Source organism: Hippopotamus amphibius, chromosome X, assembly GCF_030028045.1.
Source record: "Hippopotamus amphibius kiboko isolate mHipAmp2 chromosome X, mHipAmp2.hap2, whole genome shotgun sequence".
In the NCBI taxonomy this organism is placed as follows: domain Eukaryota; kingdom Metazoa; phylum Chordata; class Mammalia; order Artiodactyla; family Hippopotamidae; genus Hippopotamus; species Hippopotamus amphibius.
The window spans coordinates 3336557-3354616 of NC_080203.1; the positions used below are offsets into that span (position 1 = coordinate 3336557).

General features: G+C 59.1%; 1 protein-coding gene across 15 annotated transcripts in view; it reads right to left on the minus strand.

Moving 5' to 3' along the window:
- ATP2B3 (ATPase plasma membrane Ca2+ transporting 3) overlaps positions 1–1075 on the minus strand; it is a 41403-nt gene extending 40328 nt beyond the window's left edge. For all 15 annotated transcript variants that reach the window (XM_057717956.1, XM_057717951.1, XM_057717957.1 and 12 more), the window contains exon 1: positions 868–1075. In XM_057717956.1, the coding sequence (XP_057573939.1) occupies positions 868–1075 (208 nt within the window). The remainder of the gene's footprint in view (positions 1–867) is intronic.
- Between the last annotated feature and the right edge of the window lie 16985 nt (positions 1076–18060).

An 18060-nucleotide genomic window follows, 5' to 3' on the forward strand; every position in this document is an offset into this window, starting at 1 on the left:
TTCATCAGCACTGGCCGGGCACAGGCCTGGCACCGGGCTGGGACCGCCCCGCAGCCCTGCCAGGGAGGCGGCAGCTGGGCCAGAAACACTCCAGCTTGTGGGATCTGGGCCCAAGCCTGGCTCCCGGGGGTCCCGGTCCTCCAGCAGCCCCAGTGGGCGGGACTGGGGAGAGCTGGTGCAGGGCAGGGCAGAGGCCACAGGGCACAGGGGCCACCCAAGATGGCAATCAGGCCTCCACTCCTAGAACTTTCTAAAGGACACACCCCAGGCTTCCTAGAGGCTCCCTGTAGCTGGTGTCAGACTTGGACCTGAGCCTGCACTGGTGCCCCCTCCCCTCGGCACTCCATCCCGCCCCCCCCGCAGCCCCTCCCCAGAGGATCGAACCCTATGCCCTTCCTCCTCTTCCTGTTCCCCTTAACTGCACAAAGGGCCGAGCACATGGGGAACCGGGAACACTCGGTCAGGGGCCGCCCTGCTCGTCTCTTGGAAGAGCTTCTGGGGTTTCAGTTTGGGGCCCATCCCTCCAGCATGTGCGCTTCGGCCGGCTTCTCCCTTCCTCTTCTCTGTCGTTGCATTTCTATTTAATCCAAAGAAGAGATGCAAGTGGCAACTGCTGATTACGGAGGCGCCAGTGCAGGGGATCAGGTTGCCCCACGAGGAGCATGTCCCACTCCGGGGGAAACGGCCGCCCAGGGAGCGCACGGGCAGTCACGGTCATGGCTGTGGTCTACGGTGCCTCTGGGAAGCTGCTGCAAGCCCACCCAGCCCTTGACGGGGCCTGCCCAGGGGCTAGGGAACATCTTCAGGGAGGAGCGTGGGGCGGTGGGGTGCCTGCATCCCTGGTGCACAGCCACCCGGTAGACTTACCCTCCGTGGGCGAGGTCTTCAGCCTCCTGCAGAGCCCGCCCACATCCCCGTAGGTTTCCTGGACTTTCTGCAGTGCCTCAGCCCCTCGGAGCTCCATGAGGGAGCGCAGCTCGGCCAGCGTGCACCCAAAGCCGCCTGCATGGGGGGCCTCCCGCTGCTGCTGGGGTTTGGGGTGGAACTCGATGGAACTGTTGGCCACATCACCCATCCTGCCTGTGGTGCGGGGTGGGGGGGCGTTCTCCAAGGTGCGGCCTCAGCTGGGGGCAGGCGGCCACCCGAGGTCCCAGCGCCTGGGTGAGGTGCAGCCGCAGTGGCAGCAGTGGGGAAGTGCCCAAGCACAGACACCTGGGGAGAAGGAGGTGAGAAGCCCAGGGCACGGTTGAGATGAAACCAAGGTGCACTCTTCTGGAACGTTCTCTGCAAATCTGCTCTCAGTCCGAGACAAGACTCACTGAGTGCAAAATTCCCCTCCCGGGCTGGGCCACTGGCCCTCATGGCCCACCAGGCCCACCTGCCAGGTCGTCCCCCTGTCCTGCCCACCACGAGCACCCAAGCTGGGAGTGCTGGCCGCGTGGGGAAGGACCTGTTGCCCCCCAATCCACCTGGGAACCCACACCGAAGCAGGGGCGATGCGTCAGGATTGAATAGTGGCTGGTCTTGCCCTGGCACGACTGGGTTATCTGCGCCGGTGCCCAACCTCGAGCTTTCCTTGTCTGCTCCATCACGTTCCCGCGCTTGCCTGATTAAGACTCGCCCTGTGCAGCCGGCATGCTATAAATCCCTGGCGGCAGTGGTCTTCTGGCACCGCCTCTGCGGCTCAAGGTTTCAGGCCCGGGGCTGCGCAGGGTTCCAGGGAACAGGCCAAGCCATGGACACAGCCAGCTGGGCGCTAGGTCAAGGCTTAGCGCGCACGGTGTTTCAGCTGTCCTGAGGGTACCTGGGGTCTGGGGCAAGGAAGGAAGGGGGGTGGGGGTGGGGGTGGGGAGATGGGGAGAGGGAGGGGGAAGGAAGGAGGGAGGAAGGGAGTGGAAGCGGAGGGTGGAGGAGAAAGCGGAAAGCAGCCACGGTCACTGTGACTTCTCCATCACCCTGCCCCACAGCACAGTGCCACCCACTCCCCTCCACACCCTTCTGCCCTCCAGATGACAAAGTAAGGAGCCGGGGTCTCCCCAAATTAACAGCAGCCGGCCAACTCCCAGGCCACACCGCCTTCCTCCTCTTCAGAGCATCACGAAGTTGTCCTCCTTCTCACTGTCCCCACACCCTGCTGCCACCACCCCCACCTGCCTGAGGAACCTCCGGCACCCTGGCTGCCCTGCCCGCAGCCTTCACAGGGTCTGGTGGCATGGACCACGGGGGCCTGCTGGGCTGCCCCGTCTTGGGCCCCGAGCTTCTCCTGCTGGTCTCTCCCTACCTCTCATCCCCAGCTCGCGGCCTGCATGAGTGGCAGCATCCCCCAAGGCTGTGGGTTAAGCTCCCGGGGCTGAACCAGTCTCAGCGCACAGAGCCTTGGCCTTCACACCAGCAAAGAAGCCTCCTGGCAACGTGGCTCAGTTGGGCCTGATCCCTCACCTTTGGGAAAGCTCCTGGCTCAGAAGGATCCCCTTGGAAGCAGAACTTGGCCACCAATCCAGGTTTTTGATCTAGAACCGCCCATGAAAACACAACAGCCCAGAGCTTGTGGCCTCTGCTCTCAGCAGGCTCCCACCTCTCTCTGAGGCCAGCGGACGCCAGGAGCTGGGACGCGCCACAGTCTTCAAGGGATGAGACCAAGATTTCTGGGAAAGAAGGTCCACTCCCCCACACCCACAGGCCTGAGGAGGCTCAGAACATGATGGAGGCCTCAGTTCCTCTGGGCCCTGGCCCCATGCTGTCAAGAAAAATCTCACGTACTTAAGGCAGTCCCTGCCAGAGAGGTCTGGAAGACAGAGAGGCACCTCAGCAAATGGCCATCCAAGATGAGCCAGGTTTTAAAAGTTTGGGCACCTAAGTGTTAATTCTCTAGACACTTTCTGCACAGAGCAGCCTTCATTGCCGGAAGATGTGGGAACAAGATGGTAGACACATGAATGCACCGTCCTCTCCTGCTCCCACGCATCTCCCCACCTCCTGTCCCTGCTGTTCACCATCTGACCAATCTTTACTGAGCATCTACTGTATGCCCGCACTGGCCACCTCTGCTGGAGATGGGCACCTAGCAGGTCCCGCTGGTGGGAGAGATGGGCATAACAGCTTCAGAGCAGTGGGGGTGCAGTTTCGGTTGGGGGCCAGGGTGGAGGAGGGAGCCATTCTTCCGGAGGGAAGAGGGTTCTGACACTAGGAAGGAGGCAGGTGACAGGACAGGGCGGTGGGGGAACGAGGATGCAGATGCCACAGGGCCATGAGTGGCAAAGGCCACCACCGAGCAGAGGGCTGCTGGGTGATGTCGGACTGTAGGGGCAGAAGCTGGGAGACGAGGGAGGGGCTGCAAGGGGGTGGGCGTGGGGGCTGCGGGGGTGCCCCTGGAGCTCAGGGGACTTGAAGGAAGCGAGGCTCCGGGGCAGGGCGGGCTCCTGCTGGGGTGCTCTGTGAACGCACCACCCGCCCGGGCTGGCCCAGCAGGAATCACTCTGCCCGTGGCTGGGTGAAGGGCCAGAGCCGTAGGGACACCCGGGAGGCACTGGAGGCCGTGACGGCAGCTTTTGACTGTCACTCATGCTCCCCGGTCCTCTCCAGACACCCAGGGCCGTCATCCCCCTGCTTCCTTCCCCGCCTTTGCTGAGGTGCTGCCCCTGCCTGCCCCTGCCTGCCCCTGCCTCGCCATTCCCTGGGTGAAACTGGTGGGGTTGGGCTCTCTCCCCAGCCCCGTAGCCTGTTGGCTGCTGCGGGGAGGGTGGGGCCGGGTTGTTTGTGGAGGCACTGGCTTTGGCTTCACCAGTGGGCGCCGTGGGTGCCAGTAGGTGGGGGGCATTGGCAGATCTGCGAGTCTCTTGTGCCTGAGCAGAGTGGCCAGCCCTGGCTGAGGCGAGTGGCCAGCACTCACCCCGGGCGCTGCTGCCCTTGGCGGGCAGGCCACTGGCCTGTATTCCAAGACCTTGCAGGTTCGACCCCGGGGCCCCAGGGACAAGCTGGGTGTCCGCGCAGCCCCCACCAAGCTGCCAGGGCCTCTACGCCCACTCGCAGAAGACCCGGTTGGAAGGCCCCCGGCTCCGCCCGCGTGACACTGGTGGGCTCCAAGGGGTGACCCAGTCAACGGCCCATGGGTGGGTGGGCTCTTGGGCATGTGCTGGGAGCCAGCAGCTCACCATGGTGGAGGGCGCACCCTTCGGGGCAGCCCCGCCCCTGCCCCGACAACCAGGACTCACCCAAGGGTGGCTTCACTCTCCCTCTCCTGCTCCCTGCCCCTGTTCCCCCAAGTGTGGCCCTCCATTAAGCAACAGCGGTGGCCCAGACAGCTGCTCCTAACTGATGCGCTGTGGCCGACTGGGCGCAAGGTGACTCACGGTAAGGGGACTGGGCGGGGAGTCGAGGCCTGGCCTTCTGCCCTCACCACAGCCCCTCAGCTGGCCTGGCTGTCGCACCACACCTCAGTATCCTTGGTCACCACATCGCCTGGTTCAGGTGCTGTCACTCTCTCTGCCTCCAAGCTGCACTGGCCTCCAGAAAGCCTTGCCCGCGTTTCAGCCCTCCCCTGCCTGGTGAAGCAAAAGGCCACATTCTTCCAAGGGAACCCCCAGCTCCTGTCCTGCCCTGACCGTTCAGCTATGCCCCACACTGGGCCATCCACGTATGACCAGGGCACTGCTAGCCCTGCCGTAGCGCACAGCCTGGCCAGCACACCCTTCTGTCCCCTCTCCCCTAATAGCTTCTGATGCATCTGAGTGGCATCGCATCAGAGTGGACCATTCTCCAGAAAGTCCCCGCCCAAAGCGATTGCTGCTGAGTCTAGAATCTCACAAGCAGTCCTACTTCTCTCTGCTTGGCATGGCAACGACCTGTGAGCACGTCTTTCTCACACTTGGGGCGTCAGCTCTTAGAGACACGTGGTTATTGAGTAGGCGGGAAGCCCACTGCGTGGTCAGCCCTGGGTGGGGACAGGGGCCTGGAGGAGTGAGTGGGAGGCCCAGGAGGCGATGGCAGCCTTGGGAGGGGGAAACACCATCCTGGAGAGCAGGGATGTAGGGATGACAAGCGGGAACGCCGCTACCCCCAGCTCGGGCCCCTCAAGTCAGAGACGGTGCGCCTCCGAACCTCCCTCTTCATTAACTCTTGGGTACAGGAGCCATCAGTAACATCTAAGGCCCTCTCCAGTGAATGCTGGTCACCGGAGAGACCAAGTGGCTCTTGTTTCCCTGGGTTCTCCATCAGCCTGGGCAACGGCCTCCCTCCATCTGAATAAGGACAGCAGCCATCGCCGAAATGGCCAAGAACAGAAGTGATCGGGCCTATCAGTGCTGCAGGCCTGACAGAGACTTTCCGGCCTGGGCTGGCTGCCTAGAATGGTCTGTAGGCACCAAAAGGGCAGGGAACATACCATTTCTGTACTCTTTCATCTCTCAAACCTTAATTGGCTTCACTGAATTGAAAAACCTCCACAGAGAGGGACTTGGACCTTCTGGCCATTGCTCCATCCTGGTCCAATCTGGCCGGCATTGGTGGGGTGGCAGGAGCAGACCTGCTGTGGGCTCCCTGGGCCGCCTCTCCCTGGCTCTGTGACTTTCAACAGGCTGCTACCCGGGGGGTGAGGGGGCGGGCTGCCGGGCACAGCAGGAGATCGCTCCAGTTCAGGCCTGGACGTCTGAGGCCTCTTGCCCCCGGGCCCAGTGACTCACGTCCACCCAACCGGAAACCCAGGAGTGAGTCTTCCCCCCTGCGCCAGCCCTCCCTGGCCACTGCTGCTCAGGCTTTGGGGGTTCTCCCAGCACCTCTGACTTAATCTGCCCTACTCACCCACTTGGCCTCCTTGGCCCCTCCCCCCAGGCCCTGGGCAGCTAGGAACTTCCTGAATGAGGTGGGGGCACTTCTGTTCCCAAGCTCCCCTCTCTCCAGACGCCTCTCCAGGTGCTTCCCTCATTGCATCCTCACAGATACTCTGTGAAGGCAAGGAGACGCCTTCTCTCCATCTCAGACCTCCCGGCCTCGCCTTCCACATCCCTGAGGAGAGAGTCAGGCCACCCCGGGCAGCTTAGCCCCTTGGCTGCCCAGAGAGAGCGCACTTCTGCTTCCCTAGCGGTCGGTCCTGTGCTCTACCCAGCAGCCTTCACAGGGGAGACGAGGGATGGAGGACGAATCCCATCTGCCGCCCCACCCAAGTGAGAGGTTGCAACGCATTAAAATTTGCCCCCGTTCACAGTTGTGGAGACACAGTCCCATGGCAGCCACTGTCCGACAGCAGTCTGCTGTTGCTGGGGGCTGAGTGGACATCTGTCCCCACACTGGTGACCAGGCATTTGCTGCCGGCACCGCCACCTCCCTGGGGAGGACGGATTCCGGCCAGCGGCACCAGCTAGAAGTCCCTGGGCCCTCAGCCCTCCTGTCAGTGAGCTGGTAACAAGAATACCCCCAGCTGTGAGTCCAACTGGCCCAAGACGCCACGCCCTGAGGCAAGAAGCACCCCTCCTGTTGAGTACCAAGTCCCATCTGAGTCCCATCCCAGGGCACACGGCTCTGCCTGACGCCAGCCCACCACGTGCCCTCCCGGCAGAGCCAGCAGCAGGGGGGCCGGGGCCTGAGCATTGTGACTCGCTGTGGGGACTCCTGCAAATAACAGGCCCTTCCTCTCTCCACCGCCGGGCACCTGAACCCTGGGCCGGGCCCCAGGGACCCAAGAGGGGGAGAGCAGGAGGCCCCACAGGCTGCGGAGCCGTTGGGGAGCGGGGAGTGGGTGCCCAGCGCTCGGTGATGCTGATCCCAGGCACGACTTTCGCCCTTAACTGCCGCCCCTCCCCCACCAGGCCCGTCCCTCCTGCCGGCCCCGCCCCCTCCCCTTGGCTTGACGCACCTTGGCGACCACCCGACAGGGGAAAGGAGGGCTCCAAGGATGAGGCCTGCATTCAACCAGGGAGGGAGGGAGGGAGCCTGGGGGAAGGAGCCGAGGCAGAGAACAGCCTCATTAATATTTCAGAGGCGCCGTCACTGCAGCTCCTGGGCCCTCACAGCTCCGCCACTTGTGCTCGTGGAGGGAGGAGGGTGGATAAAAGAAGGAAATAAAACAGAGAAAACAGATTTAAAGGGACAGCCCAGCTCCCCCCCCCCCCACCTCCGTTCCTTCCCCCCCTTGTTCCTGGTACAATCTGTGCACACGTCAAGTGGCTCCCGCAGGGAACAGCTCTGGGCAAAAACAGTAACAGCAGAAAAGCGTCCACCACCACCACGGCACCCTCTCCCCAAACTCCCGCACAGCGACCTCCTCTGCCCACGCGTGGCTGCCCCTGTTGTGCTGTGACCAGGGCACCAGGGCTGCCTCAGGGACTCATGACAGCTGCCAGCAAGGTCAAGGGATGCTTCCTATCCAGCACCCCATCCAGACTCAAAGGACTGTGTGAGGCCAGCAGAAAGACAGTCGCACAGACTCTGGGCATTGGAAGTCCCCAGTAATCAGAGTCCACTCAAGGAGAATTCTAGAACCCAGGGAAACACAAGTCTAGATTCCTTGAGGTGGCAGGGACCAGTGTTTACTGGATTCAGCTACTGCCCTCGGGTGGGTGAATTTCCCCTGTATCCCTTGTGACTCGATGGCCCAGTGCTTTAGTCTAATCTAGAGCAGCGGATGCCAGACCCAGAGGGGCCCCCATGCCCCCCATCCCTGGGGAATGGAACACCGCATAGTCCCAGTCAGAGCTTCAGTCAGGAGGGGGTGGCACCGGACTCTGCCATGCTCCCCCAGAGGCTCCCGAGGCCCAGCCAGGTTCGATGCGACATATTTGCCTGCCTTCAGAGGCTCCAGGGAGGGCCCAGAATTCTCCAGTGAAAACAAGCCCATCAGAGAATGTGAAGTGGTGAAACCTCTATGGAAACCACATGGGGGTTCCTCAAAAATTTAAACATACCGTAGGAGCCAGCAACGCCACATCTGGGCACATGCCCAAAAGAACTGGAAGCAGGGTCTCCAAGAGATGTGCACATCCATGTCCACAGCAGCACTACGCACAGTAGTCAAAAGGCAGAAGCAACCCAAGTGTCCACCAGTGAATGAACGGATAAAGGAAAAGTGGTCCATCCACACACAGGAGTGTTATTCAGCCTTAAAAAGGAAGGACGTGCTGACACCTGCTACAACACGGATGCACTTACAAGGCATTATGGTCAGTGACATCAGCCAGACACAAAAGGACAGATTCTGGATGATTTCGTTTATATGAGCTGCCTAGAGTCATCAGCTTCCTAGAGACAGAGAGTAGGATTGGGGGGGGGGGGCGCACGGTCTGGGGGCGGGGGACGGGGGCTGCTGTCTAATTGGGAAGAGACTTTCCGCTGGGGAAGATGAGCAGTTCTAGACGCGCATGGTGGCGATGGCTGCACACCACCGTGAATGTACTTAATGCCGCCCAACTGGCCGCTTAAAAATGGTTCAGGTGGTAAACTCGATGTTATGTGTACTTTCCCACAATAAAAAACCAAACTTGCCCTTCCAGCCCTTTTGCTCTGTACACAGACTAGCTTCCCGTGGTGCCCCAGGCCATGCAGTGATCGTATGAGTTCCACCACCTTGGCTGGCCGATCAGCTGACGATTCTGCCCCTGTGGATTTTAACTTCCTGGAGCGTTCCCTATCTGAACGGAAACCTAAGCATACCTTTCTGCACCCCCACCCTTCAGCCTCAGGGCCCTTCAGCACCAGGCACACGCTGCCTCAGCTGGGTGGTTGCCCCAATAGGTGGCAGAGAAGCAGATGAGCTGAGGGGCCAGGCTTGCTGGCAGTCATCGGTGCTGCTCTTGTCCCCTACCTGAAAGAAGTGTGGCCTAAGGGCCTCCCTGTGCGCCCCCTCTCTCCTTGCTGCTGGTATTCACTTCCTCAGAGGCACTGACCCCTCCCTGTCCTCAGAAGGAACCGGAAGCGGTGGCCAGAGCACCTGGGAAGGCCCGATCTCCAGACCACAGGTTCTGAGCAGACAATATGGCTTTAGGAGGTGCTCACACATCCCCAGGAGCTTGTGGCAGAGACTCGCTAGACTTTCCCTGATTTCTATTCCCATCTTCCCACGTCTATCTTCCCCCAACTCTGCTGCAGCTACAGAGGACCATGTGACTAGACCCTGGCCAATGGGATGTGAGCAAAAGGGACAAGGACCCGCCTTACTCTTGGACAGCACTAAGGGTTCTCAGCACGTGAGACAGAGCCAACTTCAGGGTTGTGTCCTTAAAGGGAAGGATGTGTTCTCCCCTGCCCCTCTCCTCCTTCCTGCAGGCTGGAATGCTGATGTGAAGACAGGAGCAGGAGCAGTTATCTCGCTCCATCTTGCACATGGAATCCACATGTCAAGGACGGCAACACAATCGAAGGAGCCCTGATCCCTGATGGCCAAGTAGCCCTAGGTTGCCTACCTAGACTTCTTGCACAGAAGAAATCCTCCCCCTTCTCGTTTTTGTCTCCATTCAGCCGGTTCTCTGTTACAGAGCTCAAGCCTGTCTCCTAGGTAATTCAGGTATATAGGGAGGAACCCACCCTGTCACCAGGTTAGATGCCTGCCTTCCCTCCATGACCGAAGTCAGCCCTGGTTCTGGGAGAGCCGCGAGGCCTCCCCAAAGTTTTCATGACCTACCAATCCCCAACATTTTCATGGGCTCCCTGGGACATGGGATAGTTTGGAACTGGGCTCCTCTCGCCTGTGTCATTTGATATTGTCGTAGAAGTTCTAGGCAAAGCAGAAGACAGAACCAAGAGAGTATTGGAGAGAGAGACAGATAGCAAGCTGGTCACAGGCAATACTGACCACCCTTCTCTGTGCTGTGGCGGAATCCCACATTCCCTCTGTGCTACAAGCCTCTAAAGTGGGAGGACTGATTATTCCCACTTTAGAGCTGAAGCTGCTGAGGCACAGAGAGTTTAAGGAACTCACTCAACGTCACACAGCCAGCAAGGAGCAGAGGCCAAGGTGAACTCAGGTGGTCTGGCTGCAAAGAATTCTACATTGGTCATCTGCCAAGTGACTGCCCAGAAAACCGCAGAAAAGCAATGAATATGTAGTTAAAACCAATTCAAACAGGTCACCCAAGTGACCAGACAGGAAATCTGTCCCCATATACCTCAGGGCTTGGGGGTGCAGGTGCTCGAGTCAGGCCTGGCTATGTGAACTGGCACAAATCACTCAACCTTTCTTGGTCTCCACTTTTAAATCCAGGAAATGGATCCTCGTTCCTCCTGGCTGCATTAGTGGGAACTCCAAGGACAGGGCATCACCACACACACACCTAGGAAGGGCCCCAGGGGGCCCATTTCCCTGCAAGGTTTCTTCGCACCCACCAGCCCTGCCTGCAGCTCAGGACTCAGAGGTCAGGACCAGGTTCCACCAGGAGGCCAGAGTATTCTGCTCGGCCAGGGTCTGACCCCATGGGCCTCTCCGTGCTTCCCCATTTCTGGGGGCCATCCTTAAGCCTGCCCAGGCCCTGAAGCCCTCCTGGGGAGCGCTAGGCTTGGCGGGGGGCTGGGAAGTAACCGGCTTCCCAGGATGCTTCTGGAGGGAAGTCCACACTCCCACATGGGTGGCCCTCACCGTGCTGGGTGCCCCTTGGTCCCCGAGGTAAGTTGGGAGCCTTTTGCTTGCTGGAGCCTTGAAGTGTAGTTTCGGGGGTCATGACCCTACACTGGCGGGCAGTCATCTGTTTCCTGCCAGAGAAGGTGAGAGTGCGAGAGAGCAGGAGCAGAGAAGCCGGTGGGCAGGAAGCATAATGACACTAATTATCCAATTACAGCAGCTGTGCGAGGAGAGCGCTGCACTGCAGCAGGGAGCTGGGGCCAGCTGCCCCACCCCCGCACTCCAGCCTGGCACACTCTGGCCCACGCCCCTCCTGCTCTACCGTGCGAGCAGCTGGCGGCCAGTGAGGTCCCAGGCCTGCCCCGCAGAGCATGGCCTGGCCTGTGGTCTCGGGAGTGGCGGGGTGGGGAGACCCAGAAGTGCCACAGCCTGGCCTCTGGGGCACGCCTCTGGCCCCAGAAGGAGCAGAGAACACACACATGGGGTCCCAGAGGTTGCGGGGCCCTGTCCTCCACGCCTTCATGGCCAACAACATGCAGACAGAATGTGGGGCCCTCCGTCCCAATCCTCCCTGAAATCTGTGCGGCTCTGTCCATGGTACCACACTGTCCACCCATGCCAGCTTCCAATCCCCAGAGCCAGCTCCAAGCCACCAGAAGCAACCAAGTCCTAAACAGGTAATTAAGGAAATTACAGACAGCTGGAGGCCATGGGACGCTACAGACCCAGGGTGACTAGATGAGGAGGACACACGTGTCCTCCTAAGGACAGGCTCCATGGGGTCCCCATTGTGAGTCTTGGTGGGGAAGGGTCCGGTTTCTGGAAACAGGGTGAAGTCCTTGGGACGATAGGCTTGGAGGGACTCTAGGGTGAAGGTCAGGGGCTGGGAGACTGTTAGGGAAGGACGCCACTTCCCTGTGACCAGGAAGAGTCCAGAAGGCCGGCCTCCAAATGGGGGACCAGAGATGTGCTGGCTAACTTGGGCTCCACCTAGGGGGTCTCTGAGTGCTGGCAAAGTAAGTTTCCCTGTGTCCCCCATAGGATTCAGCTTGGCTGGAGGTTAGAGCCGGTCCAGTGACCGGGCTGACTGCCCCATAGAGCCAGCCCAACCGGGAGAAAGAGGTGACGAGGACTGTCACCATACAGGGACCCTGGGCACAGGCCACTCTGAGTACGTAGAAAAGACCTTGCTCTTAGGCATCCCGTTGGGAGGGGTGAGTGGGAGGGGTGCTGGGTAGAGCAGAGAAGACGTGATCAGACTGAATATGGGAGTCCAGTCTAGCTGGCCTTCTGTGACCCAGACACAAAGAACTAACACACCAGAGCATTCGGGATGCCTTTCCAGGCTGACCACGGAGGGCCACTCGCTGCCAAATGTGCGGATGGAGGAGGAGAGTGGCCAGTAGTGCCACTCCATAGCACGCCTCGGAAGCTGCGGCCCAGGGACTGGCATCTGCAAGGCTCCCAGGCTCCACTCCAGCATCCTTACCAACCCCGACTGGCAGCAACGGCAGGATCTGGAGGTCATCAGGGCACCAGACAGCAGGGGCCTGGCTGCCATCTGAATCATGCAGACCACGCCCTGCTGGGTCTTGAAAGCTAGTTCTGATGGAGGACCCTTGCACACACAAATCCAGAAACATCTCCAGTGAAGCTCTGAAAAGACACCACAGAGCTCCTGCAGGCCCAGGAGGTGCACGGAGGGGAGTGGGGGGTCATGCAGAGGCGGGAGGGCCCCTGTCACATGGGAACACCTCAATGACAATAATGCAGGGTCTGAGGACCCCGCCCCTGATCACAGCCCACTAAGGCCGAGAGCCAGGAAAGGGGTGGTGAGCGGTGGGGGAAAGGATGGGGGGACGGGCCTGGCACCACCTGCCAGGCAGCGGAAGTGTTGCCCCCGTCCCACCCACAGCTGCAGTCACCTGCGTCCCTCGGGGCCGTCCGCGGGTGGATGGCAGGGTCAGGGGGGCCTCTGGCTCTGCCGCACTCCCCGGCACAGAGGTGTCCGAGAGAAAGGGCCCGGCCACCAGTCGTGGCGCTGTGGGCCATCCAGCCAGGGGCCCGGGAGGGGGGGACCAGGCGGGGTGGGGAGTGCCTAGGACGGCTGACGCCTGCACCCCAGCCCCTCCCTCCAACCTCAGGGCTGCGCCTGGGAAGCCAGCACCCACGAGCCTGGAACTCTCGGCCCCGGGCCCCGGGCCTCTCCCCCAGGCCCCTGGCTCCAAACCGAGGCGGGACACTTTGCTCAGGTTCTTCCAGGAGGAACGGAGTGGACGCCCAGGGGTGGGGAGGGGGTGTCAGGGAAGGTCCCCCGGGCCTGGCGTGGCTGGCAGAGGCCCGCACGGAAGCGGTGGCGGTGAAGCGGTGCCCGGCCCTTCCTCACACTGGGCACCATGGAGGGCGCTCAGCGCTTGTGGTCAGGCTGGTCCTTTCACGGAGAAGGGCCCTCCCCGGGCGGTCGCCTCCATCGTGAGCTGCCGGGCAATCGTGTGCGCAGAGGTTTGGCAGGGAGCCCCCCACAGCTCCACGGGCCTTGCCCCCAGTCCGGGGTGTGCGTCAGGATGCAGGCGCGCAGGGGCTCCCAGGGTCCCGCGGTCCGGGGGCTGAGGACGTTCCCAGGCCAGTAGGGAAGAAGTACCCGCGGCAGCCCGGTGGTGTCCACCTTCATTCAGGGCCGGCCAGGCAGGTGACTCCAAAGCACAGCATGAGGACCCAAGCCCCGCGCTCTGAGGTCCACCGTGGCTGGGATGGAGATGGCCGGCAGGGACGCCGGCATCTCCCTGCCCCTTCCTTGGTTGCTGGCTTTGTTTTCCTGCTTCGTAATCAGGAGGGGCTGGCCATCCTGGGCTGTCTGGCCATCCTCAGCTGTGAGCCTTTGCTTCTGATCACGCTCTCCCACCCACACCCGCCTCCCCTGTGTCCCTCTGTGAGGAAAACCCACAGTGTCTGCAGAGAGCCAGACACCACCCGAGTCCACAGGGAAGCAGCCGCTGCTCCGGACTCTAAAGAGGCCCAGAGAACGAGAGCTTGATTTGGGGGATTGGACAAATGGCTCTCAAGTTCAGGGGACAAAGAGGCAAGGGTATCAAGAGATGCAGTTACCAGCGTGGGTGCCCATGCCCATGGAATGGGACAGACAGTCCAGGAGCACACACTGACCAGGGGACAAATGGTTTAATGAAAGAAATGGGGAACCTCACCTCATAACTATTCCCCAACACAATTTTTTTTTGGGATTAAAAAGGGCTTGGCAAATTCCAGCTTCAGGGCCAAAGCTGGCATCCAAGTGTTTTTGTGAATAAAGTTTTATCAGCACACAGCCATGGTCAGGACAGAGACCTTGTGGCTTGCCAGGTGGAAAATATTTCCTAGCTGACCCTTTGCAGAAAAAGTTTGCCCACCCCTGGATGAAAGAGTTAAACTTTCCATCTCTGGAAAGTTCTCAGATTTCTGTAAGTGATTTTGTAAGCATACAAGCAAGGGAAAAAAATCACAAAAAAATTGTGAGATAGAAAGTGTTAACCTTTTGCATGAAAAAAATGAGAAGGCAAAGAACAAAGACGGTTTTAAATTATTAGCAACAAGTATGCTGAACTGTCACTATCTTTCATGGATAAAGTTCATTCAGACCCACAAGAGGAAATACTGGGACCTCCATAAATAAAGGTGAGGAACAGACAAATCACTGAACAAGAAAAGATACAATTAACAAACATGTGGAAAAATGCTCGCCCTCAGGAACAATTCAAAAAATAGAAACTGAAGTAGGTATTTTGGACCGAGATATTTATGCCAGATTGTTTGATTATAATGCCTAATGCTGGCAAGGCTGCAGCGAGCCAGCCCTTCGGACGCCCAGAAAAGCCCTTTGGAGCACAATTTGGCAGAATGAGCTTCCGTCTGGGCACTCTCTCTTCGGGACAGAACGAGTCACCCGCCGAGATGCACAGCAGAGCCTCACGTAGGAGAGGGAAACGAATCCGACTGCCTGGATCTCCACAAATAGCCAAATAATTAAGCGAATTACAATCTCTTGAGAGAATATTATTCAGCCATTAAAAATTGTAATTACAGCCCCAAGGACCGCCCCAAGACATCCTGGGTGCTCGAGCAATAGCTGTTGAATGAGCGAGCGATCATGCGTAGTTCCTTCTTTGCTCCTTTCAAGTTCTTTATTTTTGCAATAAGTACTTACTGCTTTCTTAATCTTCAAAAAATTAAACCATATCCATTTTGAAAAAAATCATTTAGAAAGGGATTACATTAATAAAGAAAATGCTTGTGTGAAGTAAAAAATAGATTACACAATTGTGCCCATGGTATAATTACAGTAATGTGAAAATAAATAGCCCATGCAAAGAAAACGGAGCGGAAACTCGTCCAATGGAATGGGAAACACTGGCTTGCAGTTTGGTGATAGGATGGGGGGGTTGTGTGTGTGTGTGTGTTCCTATATCTTCTACTTCTCAGCTTTTCATGAATTTTCTGTAAAGAGCATGCATGTTAAATGTATTATTTTTAAATGAAAGAAATAAACGTATTAAAAAAAAACACCCAAGAGCATCTCCCGTCTGCAGAGCTACCCAGGCGCCTCTAGCATGCCCCATGAGTGAGCCAAAGCCCAGGGCAGGGGTCAGATCCGAATTTGCCCAAAGCTTCGTGCCAGGGCTGCTGCCCACCAAGTAGTGGGCTGCTTCTGCAACGAGGCACTCTGCCTCCCTTGCCCGGTTCTGTGCAGGCACCTGGGCAAGCGTTTGGTGATTCCTCCAGTATCTGCAGGGCACAGACAGGCTGCCCGGAGGTGGCCACACCTGCTTGGCCTGCTCCATTGTCAAGGAGCCATTGGGGGCTCAGGCTTGAGAGTGGCCTCAAGGTCCCTGTGAGGACTTGGTCTGCATTGGCTCTAAAGCGGCACAGGGTGACAGAATGTTCTGGAATGATGGAAATGTTCTCCACGTGTGGCTACCAAGCACTTGAAACGTGGTGTGTGGCTGAGGAAAGGAATTTTCAACTTTACTTAATTTTCACTCAATCGCCAGTTGTGGCTAGTGGCTGTCACATTGAACCTCGCCGCTGGAGACCGTGGCTGCAGGAAAGCACTTCTAATTTGAATAAAAGGGTACCCCTTTACTGAGGAGCAATCTACAGAACAATGAGCAAGCTCAAGACCCCGTTACATAAGGCAATCCCCAAGGACATGCACCACAGCACCCCCGTCGCACAACTCTGATTTGGACCCAAGTTTCCAGAAACCTCTTGTGCTCCAAGTTCCCTGCCAGTCCTCAGACACGGGACTCAGGAGAAACCTCCAGCCCTTCCCCCCACCTGCGCCTTTCTCCCTTGCCCTGTGGCTCTGGTTTGAGTTCTGCTACCTACTAGCCACGTGACCTTGGCCTCATCCTCTTCCCAACCTTGGACAGTCTGGGACGCCCAGCCTCTGCTCCTCTGGTGGAGCGCCTCTTTCCTCTGTCCTGGTGATGTGTGGGCTCAGATCCTGCTCTCCAGGTGGCGCTCCCAGGCCCACTTCCAGCACCTCCCACCCAACAGAAGGTGCACAGGCAGGGGAGGGCTTTCCAACCAGGCACCACTTGGCCTGGCTTCTGCCAGCTTAGCCAGGGCAGGGAAGGGAGAAACAGCAAGGAGCTGAGGTCCCAGCTAAAGAAGTGGTCTTCTGGGAAAGGATGGGGGTGGGGTGGGGAGGATCATCTGTGTGGTCCACGTGTCTGCCTGCTGTGCCTGGCAAAGTCAGAGCCAGAACCCGGCTCCTGGGCCCATCTCAGAGACGGCACTGGTGAGGCTTCCGGGCAGCACGCCCTGGGCTAGATTGACGCTTTGGCCCTCGGCACCACAGCACAGATGTCCCCCTATCAGCAGACTTTTACCCACCTTCGTAGAGGTGCCCTGGAGGGGTCATGGGGAAGACTTACTGAAGGGCGGTTAGTTCCGCAACTTGCTTCGGACTCAAATAAATCCACAGCTGGTCTGTTTCTCTCAGTGGGTAGATGGGGGGTCCGGGTGGTTCAGCTTCTGACCTGCAGGGTCTTCCCAGGACTGGAGGTGCCCTCGACAATCGGCTCACTCATTCAGAGTGCCATTCTGCTGAGTTCAGCACAGACTCCCAGAGGCTACGGAACCAGTGGCTACCCGCACAAATCAGACTCAGGAGCCTGATGGTCTGCTTTCCAATCCTGGTTTTACCACCTACTGGCTGTGTGACCTTGGGCAAGTTGCCTAATCTCTGGGCCTCAGTCTCCTCATCTGCAAAACGGGGACAGTAACACGCCATTGCTTCCTTTGGTTGTTTCATTGAAGTGAGAGAATGGCTGTGAAGCACTGAAAACAGTGTCTGGCACAAATTATTATCCCTGTCATTACTGACATTATTTGAGGTGCTGGTAACCTCTGACAGAGACAGCAGCCATCAGTTAAATATATACGCCCTCAGTTTAAAAACAGAAGGGAGTGTAGCGGGCAGAGCCCACATATGTGCTGACAACTCTGTAAGGTGGGAGGAGGAAGCTGGGCCTGGCCTTGCCGGCTTCGAGAGCCCCAGCCAAAGCTCAGCTCTCAAAGTCCCCAGGGGCCCAGGACACTCTCACCTTGCCCACGCTGGGGGAGGGGGAGGGGCTGCCGCTGACCCCAGCCCCCTTTGCTGCCTCCTTGCACTGGGAGAAGCTGTTCTGGGCTAAAGAGCGCTCACTGACTCACGGCTGGCCTCCCTGCGCTCGCAAATGATTCACCCTCTGAAGCTCCAGCTCTGAATCCTGAAATGTCAGCGGAGTCCACCGAGGCCCACCCCCACGCTCCCCAGGCCCAGAGCGGGGAAGGGACTTAGCCAAGGTCACAAAGACCATCAGGCACAGAGCTGGCAGCAAACCCCGGAGCTTCCTGCCCCCTTCTTTGCCCCTCAGGGGCCTGCTGCAGTGGCCCTGCCTGCCACCTGACCCGGCGCTGTAGCTCCCCCCAGCGCGCTCTTAGCCTCCGGGGCTTCCTTCCCCGAAGGACTGGCTTTCCTTCTGGCTCTGCACAAAGCCCCCTCCCACGCCGCCCCAGCTCCATCTGCCTGCGTGAGCCCCCCCTGCCGACTTATGTGCTAGAGACGCCTGCCCCTGCGCTCAGACCACCTGGCGGCACTGGGCATGGAGCAGGTTGGTCTGGTCCAGACGGGCTGTGTCCATGGCCCTCCCCTCTCCTCGAGGCCAGCAGCAGGGACAGTCCACACCCTCAGACCACGGCTGCCCAGCCCCCTCCAAACAGCTTGCTCTCCGGGGGCTGGCTCCACCCTCAGACCCTCTTCCAAGCCTCAGCTGAGGCCCTGAGGGGCCTGGGCTGCCCCCCAGCCCTCCCCTCTGCAGGGGGTTCACACTGGCCAGGTCTGCATCCCGGCTCCCTTCTCGTGAGCCGTGTGGCCTCAGTGTCTTTGGCTGTGAAAGGGGGTGATGGAAACAGTGGCGTAGCTTGTGAGACTCAGCCAGAGGGTCTAGAAACCTGCTTAGAACCGTGCCAGGACGTGTGGG